This window comes from Ciconia boyciana, chromosome 7 (genome assembly GCF_034638445.1).
Source record: "Ciconia boyciana chromosome 7, ASM3463844v1, whole genome shotgun sequence".
Taxonomy (NCBI): domain Eukaryota; kingdom Metazoa; phylum Chordata; class Aves; order Ciconiiformes; family Ciconiidae; genus Ciconia; species Ciconia boyciana.
In genome coordinates, this window is record NC_132940.1 from 31,195,582 (window position 1) to 31,216,329 (window position 20,748).

General features: G+C 38.2%; 1 protein-coding gene across 5 annotated transcripts in view; it reads right to left on the bottom strand.

The window, feature by feature from the left end:
* The window catches only part of CEP350 (centrosomal protein 350), a 77,678-nt gene that overhangs the window by 19,232 nt on the left and 37,698 nt on the right, over nucleotides 1-20,748 (bottom strand). For all 5 annotated transcript variants that reach the window (XM_072866310.1, XM_072866314.1, XM_072866312.1 and 2 more), the window contains exons 19-30: nucleotides 20,437-20,568; nucleotides 18,041-18,177; nucleotides 17,550-17,669; nucleotides 15,683-15,849; nucleotides 14,960-15,156; nucleotides 14,238-14,422; nucleotides 13,237-13,324; nucleotides 12,702-12,848; nucleotides 11,740-11,897; nucleotides 4,059-4,258; nucleotides 2,257-2,468; nucleotides 879-1,023 (exon numbers count right to left, since the gene is read on the bottom strand). In XM_072866310.1, the coding sequence (XP_072722411.1) occupies nucleotides 879-1,023; nucleotides 2,257-2,468; nucleotides 4,059-4,258; nucleotides 11,740-11,897; nucleotides 12,702-12,848; nucleotides 13,237-13,324; nucleotides 14,238-14,422; nucleotides 14,960-15,156; nucleotides 15,683-15,849; nucleotides 17,550-17,669; nucleotides 18,041-18,177; nucleotides 20,437-20,568 (1,888 nt within the window). The remainder of the gene's footprint in view (nucleotides 1-878; nucleotides 1,024-2,256; nucleotides 2,469-4,058; nucleotides 4,259-11,739; nucleotides 11,898-12,701; nucleotides 12,849-13,236; nucleotides 13,325-14,237; nucleotides 14,423-14,959; nucleotides 15,157-15,682; nucleotides 15,850-17,549; nucleotides 17,670-18,040; nucleotides 18,178-20,436; nucleotides 20,569-20,748) is intronic.

Consider the following 20,748-nt stretch of genomic DNA (forward strand, 5'->3'; position numbering starts at 1 on the left):
TATTTTATGATGCTATATCAACTGCACTGTGGAATACAAGACATTTTGGAGACTAAAAGCACAGAAAGGTTCAAAACAGACTTCACAGCTTAACAGAGCTGATGATGGTGACCCACTCAATAGTGGCTCAGGAAGTCCTGGAATCCACATGACTAACAGATTGCAAGAGCACACCAGGGAAAGGACCGCTTTGTACCAGTTCACTTCTAATATTCTCTCCCTCAGCATTTACTGGTAGCCAGCTTGGATACTGGATAAAAGAGTATAAAGAGTCCATATAGTAGATCTTGTATTTTATAGCTCAAAATGCAATCTTAGGCCCTATTTTACTGCACACAGTTCAAGCCCTCCTCCAAAAATAAACACATATGTCCTGAAGTATCCATTGATTCTGCACATGCCAGTGCAGGTCCAAGGGGCTCACTCATACTGCCACGATAACAGAGCTGTACTGCTTCTGGAGCCAGGATGTGCTCAGGAGGAGGACGGTCACGTTTGTATGCTGCTGAACCATATTCTGCTTTCTTACAACATGAGAAGTGGAGCAGTGTCACCTGTTAAAAGCACAGCTAGCCTTGGTATTTTTAAATTCTAGGACCACTTTAACTATTGACTCTTATCTTTGTCATACCTGTTTGCAGGAACCAGCGCTGCTTTCTAAAAGAAGAGATAATATATAGACCTTCTTACATTAAGACCTTCTTAAGCTGAAGTGATCAAATTACATCATGGGAAAATACTCCCACAAAACCCCAAACTTTGGCAATTTCCAGGAATTTCTGTCTGCCTCCCCACATCTATGTCTGCATTTCAAGTTTAGTTGTTAAAAGGAAAAGCTTTGAAAAAGCAATTTAAACCCAAGCAGATATTATACTTACCTGACTGTGTCATAGATAAAGATTCATCAGACCAGTTGTAAGCTATCTGATGAGACTTCACAGGTGAATGTAGCTGTCCTCCAGTTCTATGGCTGCCTTTGCTAGAATCTTGCTTTGATACAGATACGCTGCTTTTGGGAGGAGACTATGGGAGAAGAAAAAGACAAATAAGTAATTGCTTGTAAAGCTCAGTTTGAAAGTAGGAGATCACTGTCCTCAGGAGCTAGTTACAAGGAAAGAACAGCATGACTAGAGAACATCTCATAAGCAGTGGTACCTATCCAACTATCTTAAGAATTTAATCTTAGTTTGCTAGACAATAATACAAAAATATCAAGAGCAGCAATAGCTGACTGCTTACTTGGAGCCTAGATTTCAGTAAACCTGCTTAGGCTACTGTACTACCACCTCAGTGAACTGATATGGTTCCGACTCACACGTGTTCGATACAGTTTTTGTAATCTTACTTGGTAACAACCATGGCAATAGGAACTCCTAGTAAATACATCGGTGAAATCAAAAGGACCATTTCATGTAAGGGATGCAAGATGACATTCTAAATTAGTAAAACAGCAGAGCACTATTTCTCTGAGGCCAGGCAAAAAATTCTAAGAGCAAATATTCTTCCAAAATGCTGCTTACTGCTTCAACATTATAACACAAACCTTTCACACACCTTGAACATAACCTCTAGGACATATTAGACATTTTACCTCACTATCTTTCCAGCAAACTTTCCAAGAAAGTATTTGTAATAAGTCTAGATGAGCAGTTCTTTTACCCCACAGACGCTGCATTTTCTGTCTCATTGAGCACACGGTAAAGTTATCAGGATGAAACTTAACAAAATTATCAACCAAGTAGAAATAACAATTGGAATAGAACAATAAGGCAGAATTAGCTAGCAAGCAGACATAACCTGAAACCCAAAGGATTGTGCATGAGGTTACAGCTCTGCTTCTTCATCCTATAGCTATACTTTGGGATACATTACTTGCAAAAAAAGCAAAGCAGAAAAACAGAGCATAGTTTCCATGGCCTCAAATAATTTATACAATGGTAACAAGCTAGCCTACAGCTAATTCACACTGGTAAACTGGGTCAGTGTTCCACCACTTAATACTGCATACCTACATGACATACGCAAAACATTTTGCAAGACTACCCACAAGTTTAAAAATATCTAAACCCTGTGCTGAAGCAATTTTTCCTCAAGACTTCAAAGAACATATCTGATCACAATGTTTATTCACAGTAATGTAAAATGGTATTGCAAACACAGAGAATCTCTGCTTTGACAACTGGGACGGCTAAACTTACTACTTCTCTCATAGCCTTTTACAAGCATAAGAATATATAGCATAAAAAGCTCACTCACAAGTTTGCCAGGTGAGGTAGAGGACTTGAACTCTTCAGAATAAACCATTTCTTCATTAGTTGTACTCTGATATGGGCTTTCTGGCTGTCCACGGCCCATAGTCTCTGATGGGACAGACTCAGCAGCTAGACTGCCAAGATCTTCTGGGATAGAGCTTTCGCTGTTCAGATGAGAGCAAGAAGGCACTGGAGACTCCTCTTCACTAGCCATTTCTGAGATCAAATAATGAGAGGAAAAAACCAAAGCACCTAAGAATTTGCACTGACTTACATGCCTTCAGAGATACTACTGCCTGTGTATAAAGTAGTAACTGCTACCAATACATGTCAAATTGATTGTTATTTCACTCATCTAGACACCAAGGGTGGAATATTTAGCAAGAACAAGCATGTTTACCAGAGAACTACGATTTAAGACTGCCAAACGTTCTTAGTGATTGCTGAATGTCTAAAATAAAGGGCTTTTCAGGATATTCTAACATTTTCCAGACAACACACTCCAAAAAGATTATTAGGGAAACCTGTCCTTCCAGTTGACCATACACCAGCAAGAGTCACTATTAGTCTGAAGAAGTCATGGAGGAGCATATAATCTGCAAGCCAGATCTTGAATTCAGAATTGATTGCTTCCTTTACAGTAGCTGCAGAAAACATTTTAATGTTATGATTTCATCATGAGTCTCTCAACTGGCAACAAGTAAAATAATAAGTTGGGTTTTCAATATTCCTGTTTACTAAATTCCACAGGAGTCACAGCATTACTGAAGCAGCCATGGAGAACTATTCGATATTTGAGCAAAGGCTGGGGAGAGGAACTTCCGAAGCAGGGCCATGCTCCAATGCTTACTGGTAGATACAAATAATAGAAAGCAAGTGTATTTTCTCATCTGTTGATGAAAATACAGCATTCGTGCTGAATTTTTGTTCTTTGGAACTTACTGACTCATACACATATTAAAATGTCTTACAATGCCTAAAATCCACATGACTGTTTTCAGTAACAAGTGTAATAGGGCATAATTCTGAATTCCCTTTGCACATTCAAAGGACATGCTGCCTGCTTTCAGCAAAGTGGAAAAAAAAGGAAAATTGATTAGTTCTAGAACAATCCCTGAAGTTTCATTATTTTCTCCCACTGCAATCCAGTTCTCTGTGCTTCATGCTGAAAGTATGGTCCACTTAAGACAGAACAGTAAAGCTGTAGCTCCCAAAATCTGGGAACTTATTTTTCCTCACAATAAGCTCAATTATACCAATTGCATCCTAGCACACTTTAGCACAGCTGCAGATTTCAAAGTTATACTGCATTAACAACAGAGGAAAGAAAAAAATGCTTTTTTTGAAAACACAAAGGGAAAGCAGCCCCTGATAAGAGCCATCCTCACCAACATTAATAAGGCTAACCAGATAGACACTCAAACAGCACTACAGGGGAAAATGGTTTTAATGGAGTAAGTTCAGAAGATGATCAGCAAAAGTTCATGCAGTATTTTTGTTTTGAAAGACAGAAATATAGTTTAAATTGTATGCAGAAATGTCTGATGGGCCTATGCTGCACTGTTCACTTGAGAAGATATACAGCAAAGGAGGAATACACGTTTAACTAAGGTGTAAAATAGGGCTAAAAGAACAAGGCAACAGAAGGCAGTAAAGAGTGCAGAAATCGAGATTCTAAGAGTGCCCAGAGAAGAACCACCACCACCAAAACATCAAAAAAGGAAGAAAGTGCAAACCTAAGCAACTGTTGTGTCAAATCATGCTTTACTCTTGTCATTTGCATCACCTGCCCCCTCTTCCTATTACCTTTGGGCTCAGTTCTCTGATCCCCTAGGTCTTTCTTGGCTATTTTGGTTTTGAGCAGCTCTTTGTCCCAGGCAGCTAGAGCCTGCTTTTCTATCCGCCGTATTTCTGCTTCCTCTGCATCCAGGCGGCGTTTCCACTCCAACAATTCTTCAGCATGTTGTCGACGCTGCATCAGCTTCTGTTCTCGCTTAGTTAGGAACCTGACAGACAGAGCAGAAGACAATGGAAAAACAGCCAACCACACTCAAAGGTCCCAGATGCTCTATTGCCACAATTCCCAGAATTATAGCTGTTCAAATTTATTTCTAGGATAATATCCACACTAGCTGCTATCTCCTAAACTTCTGTGTGCTGCTGAAAAAAACCAAACAAGTAGACAAAAGTTTTTTTCTTTGTGGTAAGTACAGTCTACAACATACTGTAAACACACTGCTTACATTTTAAAGATCTTCAAAATCATTAAAAGTGCTACTAACTATTCACTAAAATGAACAGGAAAAGTTCTCAATTTCAGGACGTGAAAAGTACCTGTGGTATTAAATTGGAACCCTCAAGAAAGCAGTTTGAAAAATGGACCTTTCTTTTTGCTAATCCCAATGACAGAAAAACTGTAACCCCAACTACCTCACAGTTCTTTCCAAATACATAATTATAAGAGAAGGTGATTCTGTTATTAATAGTTCTCCTCAATTACTGGAACTTTTATCCTTCTTCCTTTAAGCATCATCTCTATGGATTGCCACACTTGGAATGTTAATTGTCAGCTGACAGCATCAAGAGAATAAGGATGCAGGACTGTTTTTCCCAGCTACTAACAGATCGGTCTGCCAATTTAAGAGTAGATAAAAAGTAAAGCTCATGCTGAAAATTAACAATTTTTTTTCTTTTTGACAAAGACTTCTTAAGTGATTCATGAAACCTCAGAAACGGGGAAATTCTTAGAGGACTTCATAGGTATGAATAGGTTTGTGTGGATATACTAGTTCTCTTTGCCAGCTCTTGAACAACAGTATGTCTGGTCTTATTTCTAAATATTGAAGTAATCAAGACCATAGCATTTAACCCTTAAGACAGTAAATGGAAGCAAGTTCAACATCAATTGCACTCACTTCCTCTGACGCGCCAAGTCTAGAGAAGAGTGTATATCAATCCATTCATCTCCTACACTGAAATTTTTAAGATGTCACAGAATCAATCTGTAGAAAATACATGGTTTGTCAGCTAGACCGAGAGTTCATCATTGGTACAGAAAGTGTGGAGCCTAAAAAGGCAGTCTTCAAAGACTTGTGATATTTTGCTTTGCAAATTACTTCATAATTTGTAATTTTCAAGCCATCCCAAACACTTAGCATCAAACTTTTTAAGCTGCAAAGCAGATAATAATTTCATTTGTGCTTTTTAATCTCTCATATTTCAAAAAAACCTTTTATTTACAGAGACTGGAATGACCAACTGGCTAATCTGCAGGTGTCGCCTGCTAAGGGACATTTCTTGTTTGCTCACTTAGCGTTCATTCTGTTCCCCGGAAAAGTAAGCTGGCAGTTATCAGAAAGGTTAAGATTCAGACAAGTCCTTCTCTAAGACAGATTCAGATAAGGTGGACAAGTTATGATGTGAAGATAAAAGTTTCAGGAGCCAGCAAGACATGCCCACAATCTTCTTTCCTATGGTCAGAACAAAAGCCAGTGAAAAACAGCACCTCAGAGTCTCTGGAACACCTGCCACCTTCAAGCTGACAGATTCTATGATTTTGTGCATTAGTTTATCACTTTCTATAGACAAACATCAAACACTGTCTACTCTTAGGCAAACACTGTCTAGTTTCTTAATATCATTAATATCATTAATTCCTTAATATCATTAAGAAACTAAACTACCAACAGTAATTGCATAATTGCATTACAAACACGACATGGACAGTCATGCTTATGTTGTGTCTTTCACCAGCACTATCAGATTTATCAACTCTTACTTTCAGATACACATCAGTTCCAATTAGTCTATCAGATCATGTATTTAGAACTTGTTATAGAGGTCATTATTACAATGATCTCAATGCAAAAGGCAACTTCTTCCTTCACCTGCTGTTTGACTTCATCAGAATGTCTGGATCTTCACATTTATCTTGAGCGAGGCGAGTCCAGTTGAAATAAAATGCAAGAGAAAGGCTGAAATAAATGGATTCAAAAGGGCAGGACTCCTTAAAAGCAGGTGTCAAATGAATTAACCCAGAAGACCACAAACAGGAGGAGAATTAACTAAATGACCATGAAACTAATCACCACACAAAGACTTTCTTTAATAAGAAACGTAAACCAAACAAAGTGATGCAAGGGAAAGAGGGTTCCAACATTCAACCTATAGGAAGAGGAGGATTGAAGCAGCATGGCTAAAGATGTGGACCCTTTTATAACCCTGGGGTTTAAAAGGTCAGAGCCACAAGGTAGCATACACACTGCCTTAATATTTACTACAGTCTAGAGGGTTCCAGTTGCAACACCAAGGGTACACATTTATCCTCGAAAGCAGGGTCACTTTCATAGAAAAAAAATTGCAAAACCACATCTGGCACCTATGAAACTGGGGGAGCAAAGAGGAATCAGCAGCACTCAGATTACAGCAGCATGATTTCAAAGTCTAACTATTTCTAGGTGCTCACATCATGCATTTTATCCATCCATCCCAAATAACAACCTGGAAGCATTAACCTGGTGCTCTAACCTGTACTTGTACATTTATAACCAAGGTATACTGACTTTAAGCCCTAAGTAGACAGCTTCAGCAGCTATTCTGAAGTAGCGACCAGACAGTGGGAGCAAAGTGAACCATCTGTCTGCCACTCAGAACACAGTAGGAATAAGAGATTGGAATCACAGAATAGTTTGGGTTGGAAGGGACCTTAAAGATCATCTAGTCCAACCCCCCTATCATGGGCTGGAACACCTTTCACTAGATCAGGTTGTTCAAAGCCCCGTCTAGCCTGAACTTGAACACTTCCAGGGATGGGGCACCCACAACTTCTCTGGGCAACCTGTTCCAGTGTCTCACCACCCTCATTGTAAAAAATTTCTTCCTTATATTTAATCTAGATGTACCCTCTCAGTCTAAAACCTTTACCCCTTGTCCTATCACTACAGGCCCTGGCAAAAAGTCTCTCTCAATTTTTCTTATAAGCTACTTTATATATTGAAAAGCCGCAATAAGGTCTCCCCAGAGCCTTCTCTTCTCCAGGCTGAACAACACCAACTCTCTCAGCCTGTCTTCATAGGAGTGGTGTTCCATCCCTCTGATCATTTTTGTGGCCCTCCTCTGGAGTCCCTCTAACAGGTCCATGTCTTTCTCGTACTGGGGACCCCAGAACTGGACGCAGTACTCCAGATTGGGTCTCATGAGAGCAGGGTAGAGGGTGAGCATCACCTCCCTCAATCTGCTGGCCGCACTTCTTTTGATGCAGCCCAGGATATGGTTGGCTTTCTGGGCTGCAAGTGCACATTGCCAGCTCATATCCAATTTTTTGTCCACCAGCATCCCCAAGTCCTCTGCAGAGTTGCTCTCAATCCATTCATCCCTCAGTCTATATTGATACTGGGGATTGTCCTGACCCAGGTGCAGGACCTTGCACTTGGCCTTGTTGACCTTTATGAGCTTCACACTGGCCCACTCCTCAAGCCTGTCAAGGTCTCTCTCTGGATGGCACTCCTTCCCTCTAGTGAATCAACCGCACCACTCAGCTTGGTGTCATCAACAAACTTAGTGAGGGTGCACCCAGTCCCACTATCTATGTCATTAATAAAGATCTGGAAACAGTGAGGAAAGTGCCAAAAACGTTCACTGATGAAGAATCTCTTCACTTTCTAGGACTGAACAGAGCATGCTCTATCAAAGAGTCTATCACTCGAGAAAGATACAGTTACCTGACCAATTGGTTGTAGATATACAGCTGGAATTTGGGGTGGAGGTTGGGAAAACAGACACTGAGAGAGGCCCAGTGGTGAGACGTAAAGACAGAGAAGAAGTAGTGAACAGGAGAGCAGTGTCTACAAAATAAGGAGGAAGAGTTTAAAACTAAGATAGCAAAAAAGGCAGAAAGAACGAGAAAAGGATAGCATCTAGCAAAGAACTTTAAAATTAATTGCATTTAACATTGTATAGTTATTACCCAACATATGAAGTAGAAAAACTATACACTGTTATGCAGAAGGTAATAGCACACATACACTTATAACACTTCATTTTCTGTAAATTAAAGGCAAGCTACTTTCACACTGCTATATTTTTCTTTAAATTTTGGAAGGAGTTTTATTACTTCGATGCAGACTTCCACATGTACTGGTTAACATATCTCAACCTGATCTCTTTGCAACTCCTGCTATTCTAACCATCGATAGAGTATATTATTAGCATTAAACAGCATGCTGGTTTTGCGGTATGAACAACTTTGCTAGTCTGAAACTTTAAACACATTTTCATTCGCCTGGTGAAACCTCAGTAAAATTACTTCTCCAAAGGTAAGCACCAATGAAAGGGCAAAAAAAAAAATCTATTAAATAATGTATTTTTAAAACATGAGCAATTCCAGGAAAAGTCTGAGATATACCTGTAATTCAACTTCTAGCTGCTATTTTGTTTTTTTGCAACAAAGTGCAGACTTGGTCTCAGAATACTCACGTATTGCCTCTTCCATTTGAAGTACTAACTGCAGAAAGATAATGCCTATTGTTTTTTAAAAAAATCTACATAAGCTTACAGCTGTGCTTAAAATGGTATTTCCTAATGAATTACCATTTTAAGCTAATTCCTAATGAATTATCATACTTATAGAAAAATACCATGCTCCATATAGCTCTATCAACTACAATGCAAGGTAAGAAGTATATTAAGGAAAAGCAAAAGAAAATGAGCATTTAATCAGTTCTTCTATTGCACAAATTACCATTAAAGTTGCATATGCAAGGAAAGCAAGGGGAAAGTGGTTAATTCTCTTTGACAGAGCATGCTCCTGTTCACATGCAGGCTACACAGGTTGATCAATTAAAATTAAAACAAAACTACTCCTTCATCCCCCTTTTAGCAGAAGAGAAATATTAAAGCTGCCTCATAAGTAAAAAAGCCAAAGGATTTTCACTTTGCTATGGAGTATAGCAAATCCAGCATAGCAGGGCTTCCCAATTCCTTCCCCTAGTTCCTTTTTATTTGTCGTTCAGTTTCTTTCATTTTGCAGTATCTCACAATCTGATTGATTCCCTTCAAACAGCACCTTCCTGACATTACACCCCGAACCAAACATCTTACTCTATTACATTAATATTATTCTTATGCGTTTACAAATAAGGACATTAAAAAAAATATACCAAGTTGGCACTGTTTTTCAATCAATAAGCACTGCTATCACTATCAAAACACCTGCAAAAGGTGTGTAAAAGCTATACAATTAGGAAGATCGAGTTCTAGAGAATCATTTATCTTTACACAAAATACTGCTTCCTTTGAATATATATAGCAACCCAAGATAAAACCATAAAACCAAAAATACACTACCACATACATTACATCACACAGAGTTTCCACTTGTTCCTCCTAAAAGCAATTGTTTCAGCTCAAATCCTGCTATCCACCTTTTGAAAAGTATTCTCCAGGTGAGCAGTATTTTGGACTGACAATTAAAATATCTTTAAGGGTAGAACATACTTTGTATCTACTACTATCCCTTGTAATAGTAAGAGCAATTATTTATTAATATATAATTCTTTCTGTAATCATAAGCATTACTTAGAAATGAAGGCACTTTGAAAAAATAAAATTTCAAAACAATATTGACAAAACCACTACTTGGTAAAAAAAGCATAGGAAGTCTTGAATACCAAAGTATATTTGTCATCTCATACAGTATTAATACAATCTCAAAATTCATAAGCTGTAACTTGCTTTTGTAACACTATATCACCATTTGAAATTTTGTATGCTGAATCTCAGGTGGAAAAAATAAGATAAAGACCCTCTTTTTTCACACAAAAAAAATAGGACAAGAAGAAAAATCTTGTTTTCTTGAAACCCTAGAAGTCAACATGGCCTGCAGAGCACATCCTTTTCAAGTCCCCATCTTAAGCCATTTACCAACCTCAAAACATACTTCAAGAAAGAGTTTACTGCTCTAACGATGAGGTGGCTTTCACATGACTTGGAACGCCAAGAGTTTAGTTTTGGTAATATGACATTTCAGAAACTTGAAATAATTTGTGATTTTGGCTGTTCAGTTTACCAGATCCTACCAGAAGAGTACAAATAAAATAGCAATCAATTTAGGCTAGAATACGAAGACCATGTAACTAGAACACGTTTTTGTTTTTTTCCTACTTACACCAAATCCTCACTTAGTACTACTGTTTTTTATCTTCATCATATACAAATACATGCAAGTGTGGCAAATGTGCTTCTCAAATGATTACAAGCAAATAAGGTGCTAAGGAGTCACAGATAGCTTGCCTTTACAAATGGCAGTGCTTGCTTTTTGGTTTTATCCAGCTGTGTTAGGAGTCTCAAGAGACAAAACATTACAAAGATCACCCATATGGACTAAAATATAGTGACCTACCTTGGTTATAAGTTAAAAAAAATTGTTTAAGCAAAGACTATTCCTTGCAGTAGCTGGCAGAGGCCAGACTTTTAATGGGTTAGTCTCAAATAAGAATTTCAGGCTTCAAACTAATGAGCACATGCTGGTAAAGCATTTTGGATGTTTAGTGCAGACAAAGTAATTCCTACACTGAAAAGATGCAGAAGCAATTTTTGATTCAAAACAATTTAACAGGTGAAATCAGATTCAGCCTTAGTTTTCAGACCCAGGAACTGCACATATACTTTGTTATTTTCTCTGAAGACTAACAACTGTTTTCATCATTTTTCCAACCTGTGGACCACACAGGAGGAAAAGAAAGGTCTTACTAACTGCCTGTTCTTCTTAGTCACATGCATACCACCTCCATTAATTAAGAAAATACTTACAGAATTCATCCCTACCTGATTTTAATGCAATTAGAATTGAAATAATAAGATAGAAATCATGTGCCCAACAAGCTCAATGACTTTCTGTGAGCCAGATCTCAAACTCAGTTACTAGTTTTTGCATAAGACTATTGCTATTTATAACTTATGCTTCAATTCAAGATAAAAATTGGTAGTGTAATTTCAGAGTCTCACTCCCTGTATTTTTTCCCTTTTATTTTAAAGGGGAGATACAAAATACAGGCACCACTTTGACTTCAGGTCTCTCATTGCAAGAGAAACGCTGACAAGATGCACCAAACTGGAGCCCGTCCAAGTACCTTGTATGCACAAACATCAAAATATCTTAAATTGATGTGCTTTTACGAACTCTATCAAGTACAAAGAACATTAAAACCAATCTTCTACAATAAAACCTTGACCACACGGTCTGCCAACTAACAATGTTTGAATCTCAGTATTCATGCAAGAATTGTAGCCTTTAAAATACTATATTCAAAGATTAATATAGTTCTATTAACGCATCCATTAGCTATTTTTCAGGCAATTCGGATCAAAGTGTATGTGATATCAATGCCTCTGTCATTTTGCTGATGGCCATTTTTAGTGCAGATAGTGGCCAAACCAACTAGTTCTATTAAAATAGTAAAATATTGTGTAAGAAAAAAAAATTAGTTACTTTTCATCCATTCTGCTGCGCATTTTTTTAAGTTTCTGCATAATGCTACTAGTCTCACTGCTGGAGATTGAGATTGGGGAAGGGCTGCGTGTTTCTGCATCAGTTGGAAGTGGGCTAGAACCATTGCTCTGCTTGATGTCATCCTCACTGTGAAGTTCCTGCAATTAAGTGTTAAAAAAAAAAATCAACATTGAAAGTAGGAAAAGTTATTCTACCATCTTTTTAAAAACTGTGTTAATATAGGTTATTTCTCCTGAGACTACATCAAAGACTACTTCAGATAAGTCTGTCCACCTGCAGATTTAACTTCATTTTCCAACTTCATTTTGATTTGACACAAAGTCTTTAGTACATGCTTTTTCTCCATAATTTAAGTTCTCCCCTAACTGTATCTAGAACAAAAAACCCACCATAATTCAGTTACCCAAACAGGAAACCAATCCTTTCTATACTACTATTATTAAACCTGCATCTCCTCAAAATTTTGTAAGGAGGCAGACAGTTATCAAAATCCCGTCTTGCTATCTCATAAAGCAGGTGCAAGAAACTTAGTGCAATGACACTAACACACACACAAAGCAGCAAGTTTTGGGTTCAGCGCTTACATTTAGTTCTTTGGGGTCTGACAAATAATCAAACAAAATCAGAGCTTGAGAGATCTAAGCATCAAAAAACTGATATTCCCAAAGTCATTAGTTAAGCTTGAGAATTAACAATCACCATCTACTGCCCAGTTAAAACAAAACATTTTACAACTTCTCCAAATGCATTTCCTTAAATAATGCTTTAAAGAAATTAAACATAAAATTGCTGAGATAAAGAGGATGAAACTGTTTGAGGCAGACAAAACTGCCAAGCGATAGGTCCAATTTAGTAGCTTTCCATTCGTATAAACACTGAAGTTTTTGGCCAAGCTGCGCAGCCAAAGAGGGAAGACTCCAGCTTCTGTAGTGAACACTTACCAGCTTGTTTTCTCCTGCAGACTTTAGTTTTTCATGCAGTTTCATCGTAGTCTGACGGATTCGTTCTATTTCTGCCTGCTGTTTAAGGATCAGTTGTCTCTCCTTCCGAGCAGCCTTGTTAGCCTCTTGAAGACGTTTAATTTCTGCCTTTTAGGTATAAAAGATTAATCATAAGAACTGTGACAGACAGCTCTCAAGAACATATTCTAAAGCTGCTACAGTGTCCATGCTATGGGTTTAAAATGACTGAAGTTACATGATGAAGTAACTAGCCTGAACTTCAGCAGCAAAGAACAGCAAATGAATTAATACATCTAAGTCTCAACCAGTGAGATTACCAATACAGAAGGACCCTTTTAAACAATGTGTTAAATACTATCGAAAGGAAAAGAAAACTTATTGGTAAGAAATACTGCTAGCTTCCTATCCAAAAGCCTGGTACGGAGTTTTCTCAATTCTTAGCTTTTACAGTGTCTGAAACATTTAATGGCTACACAGGGGTTTCAACAGGATTTTCCTAGAGGGCATCAGTTACCTTCTCCTGCTGTAATCTCAGCAGCAGACCACGCTGCCTCTTTCGAATAGGAGGCATTTTATCATCCTCTCCCTTATCTCGCAAATGCCTGCAAATAGATTGGAAGAAAGGATTAAATAAGAAAAAAGTGCACAATAACAAGCCTTTTACTCTTTAAAGTAAAAAAAAAAGTTTACTTTTCCTAACCTGCAGAAGAGTATATGCCTGTACTTAATCATTGGCATTCTCTATAGTGGAATATTTTGCACTGTTTAGTCAAAGACACACACAGTTAAAAGGCCAGTGCAGTAATAAGAAATTTCACATGAATGGGCAGAAGTTCTGCAGAGGTAGCGTGCCCACCATTTGAGAAAGACAAAAGAAAGAACACTTGGGTCACTACCTTACAATCCTTTATCAAACCCACAATGATAAGCAGTTGGAAGAAAATGTCTGGTGAACAATGGTACTCTTATGCAGAGAGTGACCATGGAAAAGTATTATTGATTAAATCTGGCCACCATTGTTTAGTAGTATCACTAGGTACTTCAAGTGGCATTCCAGGACAAAGCATATGTTAGGTTGGAAAGAAATCATTAAGGACAACATGTATCCAGATTCACAAAATCTGGCCCGAGTCAACTAAAATGACCTCAGATAGGCATCAAGCAAATAAAGTTCTAACTGTTTGACAGTTTTATACATTCTTGAATTAAGACTTGCAGAGTAACAGTTGGGAACTACCTTCTCTGACTGACAACAAACATCTGATGTACTAGTGTTTCGATGTCATTCTCTTTTATCAAACTGCGTTCAATGTAAACATCAAAGCACACTTACAAACTGGGTTCTGCTCTTTCCAAGTGACAATAACATTTGTATAGATTACTGACGTGAGAAGATTAGTTCAATCATTGATACTTAATAAGGGAGGGGTGGGGTGGAAGCAAAATCTTACAAAAAAAAATTCAAGTACAAGAAAATGGTCAGTCAGCAACAGTGTATATTCAGAGCTGCCTTACTTCTTCTGGTGTTCCAGCCAAGCTAATTCAGCCTTGGTCTTCTCTTTCAGAGCCTTCTCCCGGAGCCGAAGCAGTGAAGACTGATGAGCTGCTCGCATTTCCTCCTCTTTCATGTACTGTCTTACCATCTCCATGGTAAATTTAGAGAAACTATCTTGCCCCCCTGAGAATGGCATGCTTAGCTCCTGGAAGGCAGGACAAATTTGGAATGATTTGATAAAACAGAAATTCCAAGGCTTTTTTCAATTACAAAGTGTGTATACACAGATACACACACACACAAAAACAGATGTAAGAAGGGAAGTAGTTTTTTTTCTGAGCTTTGTGCAGACCAACTTTTTCTGTCCTGGGCTTTGTGACAGTTTTGGGACATGTCCTCTTTGGCCAGAGAGGTGAAGCATCCTCTTGTACCTCCTAGCCGTGTGTAGGCACAGTAGCAAGACTTAATCCACTGGGCTTTTATAATCTACCTCAAAAAGTCACTCCTTTTCTCCAAAGCCACAAGAGAACAGGTAGAAGCCTGGATGGACTGTTCCATAAGTCAAGTCATTGCACTTGTACATGCATGATTCATACAACTCTGTTTTGAGATGCTCAAAGAACCACAGGGAAGAAAAGAACCTTAAAGTTTGCAAACACAACTAAGAACGGCTCACTTGAAGCTCATCAGCTTAACCATTTCAGTTCAGTTAATTTACCTTAACTATGGTTGCTTGACCTACCTTGATAGATGACAGAGCTGTTTTTTCTGGTGAGACTTCCTCATCAGAATCATCATGATTACCCCGTTTCTTCTCCAAGTTATTTCTGCGATGACTCTCAGAGGGCAGCAAAGACCGAAAAGACTTTTCCTCAATCTCATCCTCTGTCATGGACTCATCAAATTTCAGGGAATACTCTGTTGCAACAGAAGCAGAATCTGAGGGAGAAATCAGGGAAGTGGTTTTACGCTCAGGTACGTACCATGAATGCAGTTTTACTCTGTCTCATCTCAGTAAAGTTAGGGGGACAGGAAAGACTGGGAAATGCAGAAAAATGGGTTTTTAGAAAAGAGTGACCTTGAGTTAGAGGACATCATGAAATACTGTTACCTAGCTTCAAAAGACCTAACAGACTTCTGTACACAGGTATAAACACATTTCTGGGGCTGCTAAAACATTTGGCGTTCAGTCTGCACATTCAGCAAGTGAACACGTGGCTACAGCTAGCACAGCAGAAAGTAGAATGGCCCTCGGAATCCACTCTGATGTGCAGAATTTCAAGGGTTCCCATCTCACTGTGCCATCCTCTGTTACCTCTTAAGAGGCTACCAATTCACCTGGGGCTCAGCTTTCTTCACACATATTCCCTCATTTATTTCAGAAACTAATTCTGAAACAGCACCTCCCTCCCTCCCTCCCCCCTTACCACCTTCAGATTCATCACATACAAATGATACAGCTAACCTTTTTCATCTGGCAGTGATAAAATACTATCACTCGGCAAGGAATCATCCACACCAGTATGAGCCTGCTCTTCAATACTGCTAGTTATCTTTTCACGACGGGAAAGCTTTTTCTCTTTCTCCTTAGAAGATGGAACTGAAGGACTCTCTTGGCGGCTGCTGGTACTACTGTGTTATCAAGAGATTTTTTTAAATTACTTTGCACATTTCAAAATATTTATATTACTACCGTACATACCATGATTAACATCCCAGCAATAATCGACATGCAGAGGGTTTGGTTTTGTTTTTAAAATGCAGCTTGGTTACTTCAAAATTCCAAGTCTCATCAAGCTGCTGATTGACAGCGCAACTTATTATTTTTATTCTACCTTAGAATGCAAGTGGTTTGTAGGTATGCACACCCTCTACCTGGCAATGAGTATTGATGATAAACCATTGCAAACATCTCTCCTTACAGTTTTTAAAAGGATGAGCAAGATAGCAATACTGTTTTAAATTAGAACAACTACAGAGGACAAAATCATTCCAGTTGGTCAAGATCAGAGAAGGGCTGTGAGAAACCTCATGGGACCGAATTAGATCAGTTAAGTGAAAAGGAAACAAAAGGCTAAAATCCAGTATTAAAGACAGGCAAGATACTGAAAAGTAACACCAAAAATGAGTTAAACCTAAACTTCAGGCACTTCATGTAAAATCTCAAGCCAGTGCAAAGCAGCAGTGAAAACAAAAACCCTAACAAAATGGCCAGATACACAGAAAACAAAATAGAAAGTAATGCACATTACAGGGTACAGGTCCCTGCACTGCATTTTCAGAACATATGCTCCAGTCTACATTCTAGTCCATTTCAAAAAGACACAGAGCAAAACGAGGACACAAAATGCAAGTATTTAGCACAGGGAAAAGACTCAGATAAACAGAGACTTAAAGTGACTTTTAGGTTACAAAGGTGATGCAACAGAAGTATGGAAGTAGGCCACAGCACAGAAATCAGAATAATCTCAGCTCAACAATTTCTGAAGGTATTTCATCTAACCAAAGTCAAGGCCACATCCAAGATCTGGACACCTGCAAGGACAGAGGATCCCACAACCTCCCTACACCCCTATTCCAGTGTTTGACCACTCTCACAGGGAGCATTTTTTTTTTCCCAATTATTTTCCCCTTTCTGGAACGTTACCATTGCCTTTTGTCATCTCACCATGCACCTGCAAGAAGAGTCTAGCCCCGTGTTCCCTAACAACCCACCTCTAGGATACTGCAACTAGACCCCTGTCCCCTTAGCCTTCTCTTTTCTAAGTTAAGCTAGCTCAGTTCCTTCAGCCTCTCTTTTACATCACATACTCCAGCCTCCTAACCATCTTGATGATTCACCACTAGACTCGTGTCAGTATGTTAATGTCTTCTCTTTACCAAGGAGCCCAAAACTGGACACTGTATTCCAGATACAGTCTCACAAGAGCTGAACAGAGAGGAACAACCATTTCCCTTCACCTGCTTGCTAGACTTGCTAATTCAGCTGAATGAAAAAGCAGGTGTGGAACTCAATTATTCTTAAGTTCGCAAAGAGAAAAGCATGCAATTAAAACAAATACAGCAAATTCAAAACTGAAGATACTAAGACACAACATACTATTACACTGTGGACCACAGTGTAGTAGGATTTTTAATTAAAGACAAAGCAAATTCTGGTAGGTATGTAAACCTTCAAGCTCTGGAACATAAGACAGGTTTAACCTGTTGCAGGTTTAATACTGACTTTCCCTCTTTTTAAGAAAAATATTGAAGGAAATATCTTGATATTCCTTTGTACTTTAGTTCTCATGTATAGCAAAAAAACCCTGTGTAATCTAAACTCTTCTTACCTCTGATCATGAACCTTTGATCTTGAGGACTCTGAATAACTGTCAAACATTGGTGAGTATGTCTGTTTTGAGTCACCTGTCTCTTCTTTACCTTGTGATATGGCACCAGACTCACATTTCCTGAGAAAAGGAAGTGTTTTGGGTAAATCTGTATTGTCTTAAACCAGAGAGTAATACAGTTTTCACAAGCTTTCATCAGTTTACTAGAAGTAGTAACAGCTAAAATTTCTGAAAAGATCACTTTAAGCTCAGACTAGTTAAATCATCCCACAAAATATTTAGAGCATCTTTTTCTACCTTTTTATATAGAGCTTCACAGAACCAGTTAATGTCACCTTTGGCATACACTATTAAGGGCATATAGATGGAATCTAAATTCTTCTTAAATGCTCACTCATTATGACATCTTAAAATTTTCTTCAGGAATAGGTGAAGCAAAACCTAACAAATCTTACTTCCCCCTTCCTAAGATGTAAAACGTTAGGCAAAACCTGTTTGTATCAGTTCGGGCTCTCAGTTGTTTCATGAACTCTGAATGATGCTGCCGCTGGTGGTCAAACAAGGTGGTGACTGGAGCAGCTGGAGCGCTGACAGTATCCGAGATCTGTGTTCGTGCTAACTCTGTCATCTGAGTACAATAAAAACCAAAGGAATACAATGCGCTTATCAGCATCAAAATGTTTTTGAAAGAGAAAATAGTCACTCGCAAGTAATTTACTGATTCACTGAACAATGTGTAAGACATGGTTTTGAGATGGTTTGCAATTACATACGTGTCAATTTTGGTTGTAGGAGGTGCATATTGCTCTGTAAATACATATTCTTTAATTTATGCAGAGTGGAATTATTGATATGAAATGACAGACATGCAAGATACTACTTAACATATAATTCTAATCAACTTAACCAAACTCTCACACCAACTCAAACACACTCAGTAGAATGATCCCCACATAATAAAACATTCCAGACTTACCATTACAATTAATTTAAGAAAAAAAAAAAAAACGAACACCAGAAACAATGTTTTATTTTTAATATGAAAGTGCATCTTGCCAAAAGAGCAAGAAATATTATTTCCATTCCAAAGGAAGGAACAGGATTAAGTTCCAATATCATGAAAACTGTCAGGTCTAAAATTGGCAGCATTAAATCAACGAATAGTCATAAATTTCTCCTTTTTACGGTATGGCAGTCACTCTGTACCTGACTAGAAATAAGAACTTCTTCAGAAATCACAGCAGAGAATACTGATTTTTAGAAGCTTTAGAATTCAATATTTTTCTTCTCGTTCAAAGGTCTGCCTCTTGCAGAGCGGGGAACGCTGGTTGGTTTCGAAGCTCTATTTCAATAACTTCCAATACACATACTGAGTTTCTCCATTAATTCTTCAATTAATGTATACATGAGTTGTAATGCATAAAATTTTATAAAAACAAGTTAATGATTTTTTTTAAATCGGATTGTCTGTATACATCACCCACTATTTTATCCTTCATTAGTACAACAGTCAACTCTAAGCAAACTTGTATAGTAGCATGCTATATTATCTCCTTTGCATAAGAAACTTATAATTGAAAGCAATGCAGAAAATTAACTCCATTCCTTTATACATAGGAAATTACAGTGTACATCCAAAAATATTCCCAGCACATTGGTGACCAGCATTTCCATTGCTGCATTCCAGTTAAAATAAATGGTTATTCAACTGAATATCAGGAGTCACCTGTGAACGCAGATGGAAAAGCTACTCTGCTAGCCCATCATCAGCGACCAGGTCATCCCCATCAACCTCTTCACTAGCACCTCTTACTCTCAGACTTCAAACTTAAAGCAAGACAAGAGATTAAAACCCTACACCAAATAAAAGCTGTCTGTTTCTTCTACCTTGTTTCTTAATTGGTTTCCACCCACTTCACCTCTATAAACTACAAAGGTTTATTTGTCTTTATCCAAGACTTCACTACCTGCTATCAACAACCACTGCATGTATCTCAGATGTCTGAGCTTTTCTGCTCCTTTAACCTAACCCATTCTTGTCTATTCAAAAATGATTTAAACTTCACATATTTGGCAAAGCCCAGAACAAGTACATCAGTATTATTCTGCAGTCCCATTACCTATCATAAAAACAGCCTTGCTGAGCACCAGCATGTGCATAAACTGTGAAGAAACAGTTATGTTCATACCCATCAGTCTTCTGCACTCCATCCCATAATCCTAATCCACAGTCATTGCGATTGCTAAACTATGAAGAAGCAAAAGCATTTTTTGGTTACTGTGTTTCCTATCCATGTGTGAAGCAGCTGCTACATATTGGGAACAACAAGTATAAAAACTTATAAACTGATAAATAAAACTGAAAACTAATAAACATTCTGTATGCCACAAGAAGAACGAAGAGAGACTCAAAAAAAGAAAACTTCAAACTCTGTACCAAGTTAAGAGCTCTGCTGAAGATCCTCCCCCCTCCTTTTTTTTATTTGTTGGTCTCCTACCTTCAAAAGTAAGCAAAATTGCAAATTCCCTGCTTTTCTAATTTAATTGGCATATGAAACAGATACAGGATCAATCCCTGATGGAGTGCAACTCTTACAAATTAAAGATGTTGTGTTCACTATCATCAATCTCTCCTGGAAGAACAAACTTCTTAACAGTTCATTAACTGGAAGATCATAAGAATAGTGAACAGGGATTTAAGGCTGCTGACTGAGTTCTAAGTAAGGACGCCAGAAAAGCTCCTTTAAAGTCCTATCATTTGTCACATTATGAAGGTGAAGAAGTTGCACTGAGAATGACACCGAACAGAGAACAACCTAGAGGCAAAAAAGTATTCAAAAATAATACTGAAATTAGAACAGCTTTTTCCTTTCACTCAGGACCTCACCTCACGGATCTGGTGAACCGCATCTGTAGTGAGAAGTACAGTTTCCGCCTGTTTGGCTGCAGCCTTGCACTGGGTCTCTTGTACAGCCTCCTGCCGTGACTGGACCAGATGCTGTAGTGACTCTGCATGGACCTATACAGAAAACACAGCCAGTTCAGCTCTTCAAAATTTTCTGGCTATAACTACTACAGTTTTATTTCTCAAAATCTGGGAGGGAAAAGTTTGAAATTGGCCCCTAACAGCTTTTTTCAGCTATATTAAACCCCTTCACCACTTCCATATATTCACAGCTTCAAATTAAGAATACTCGTA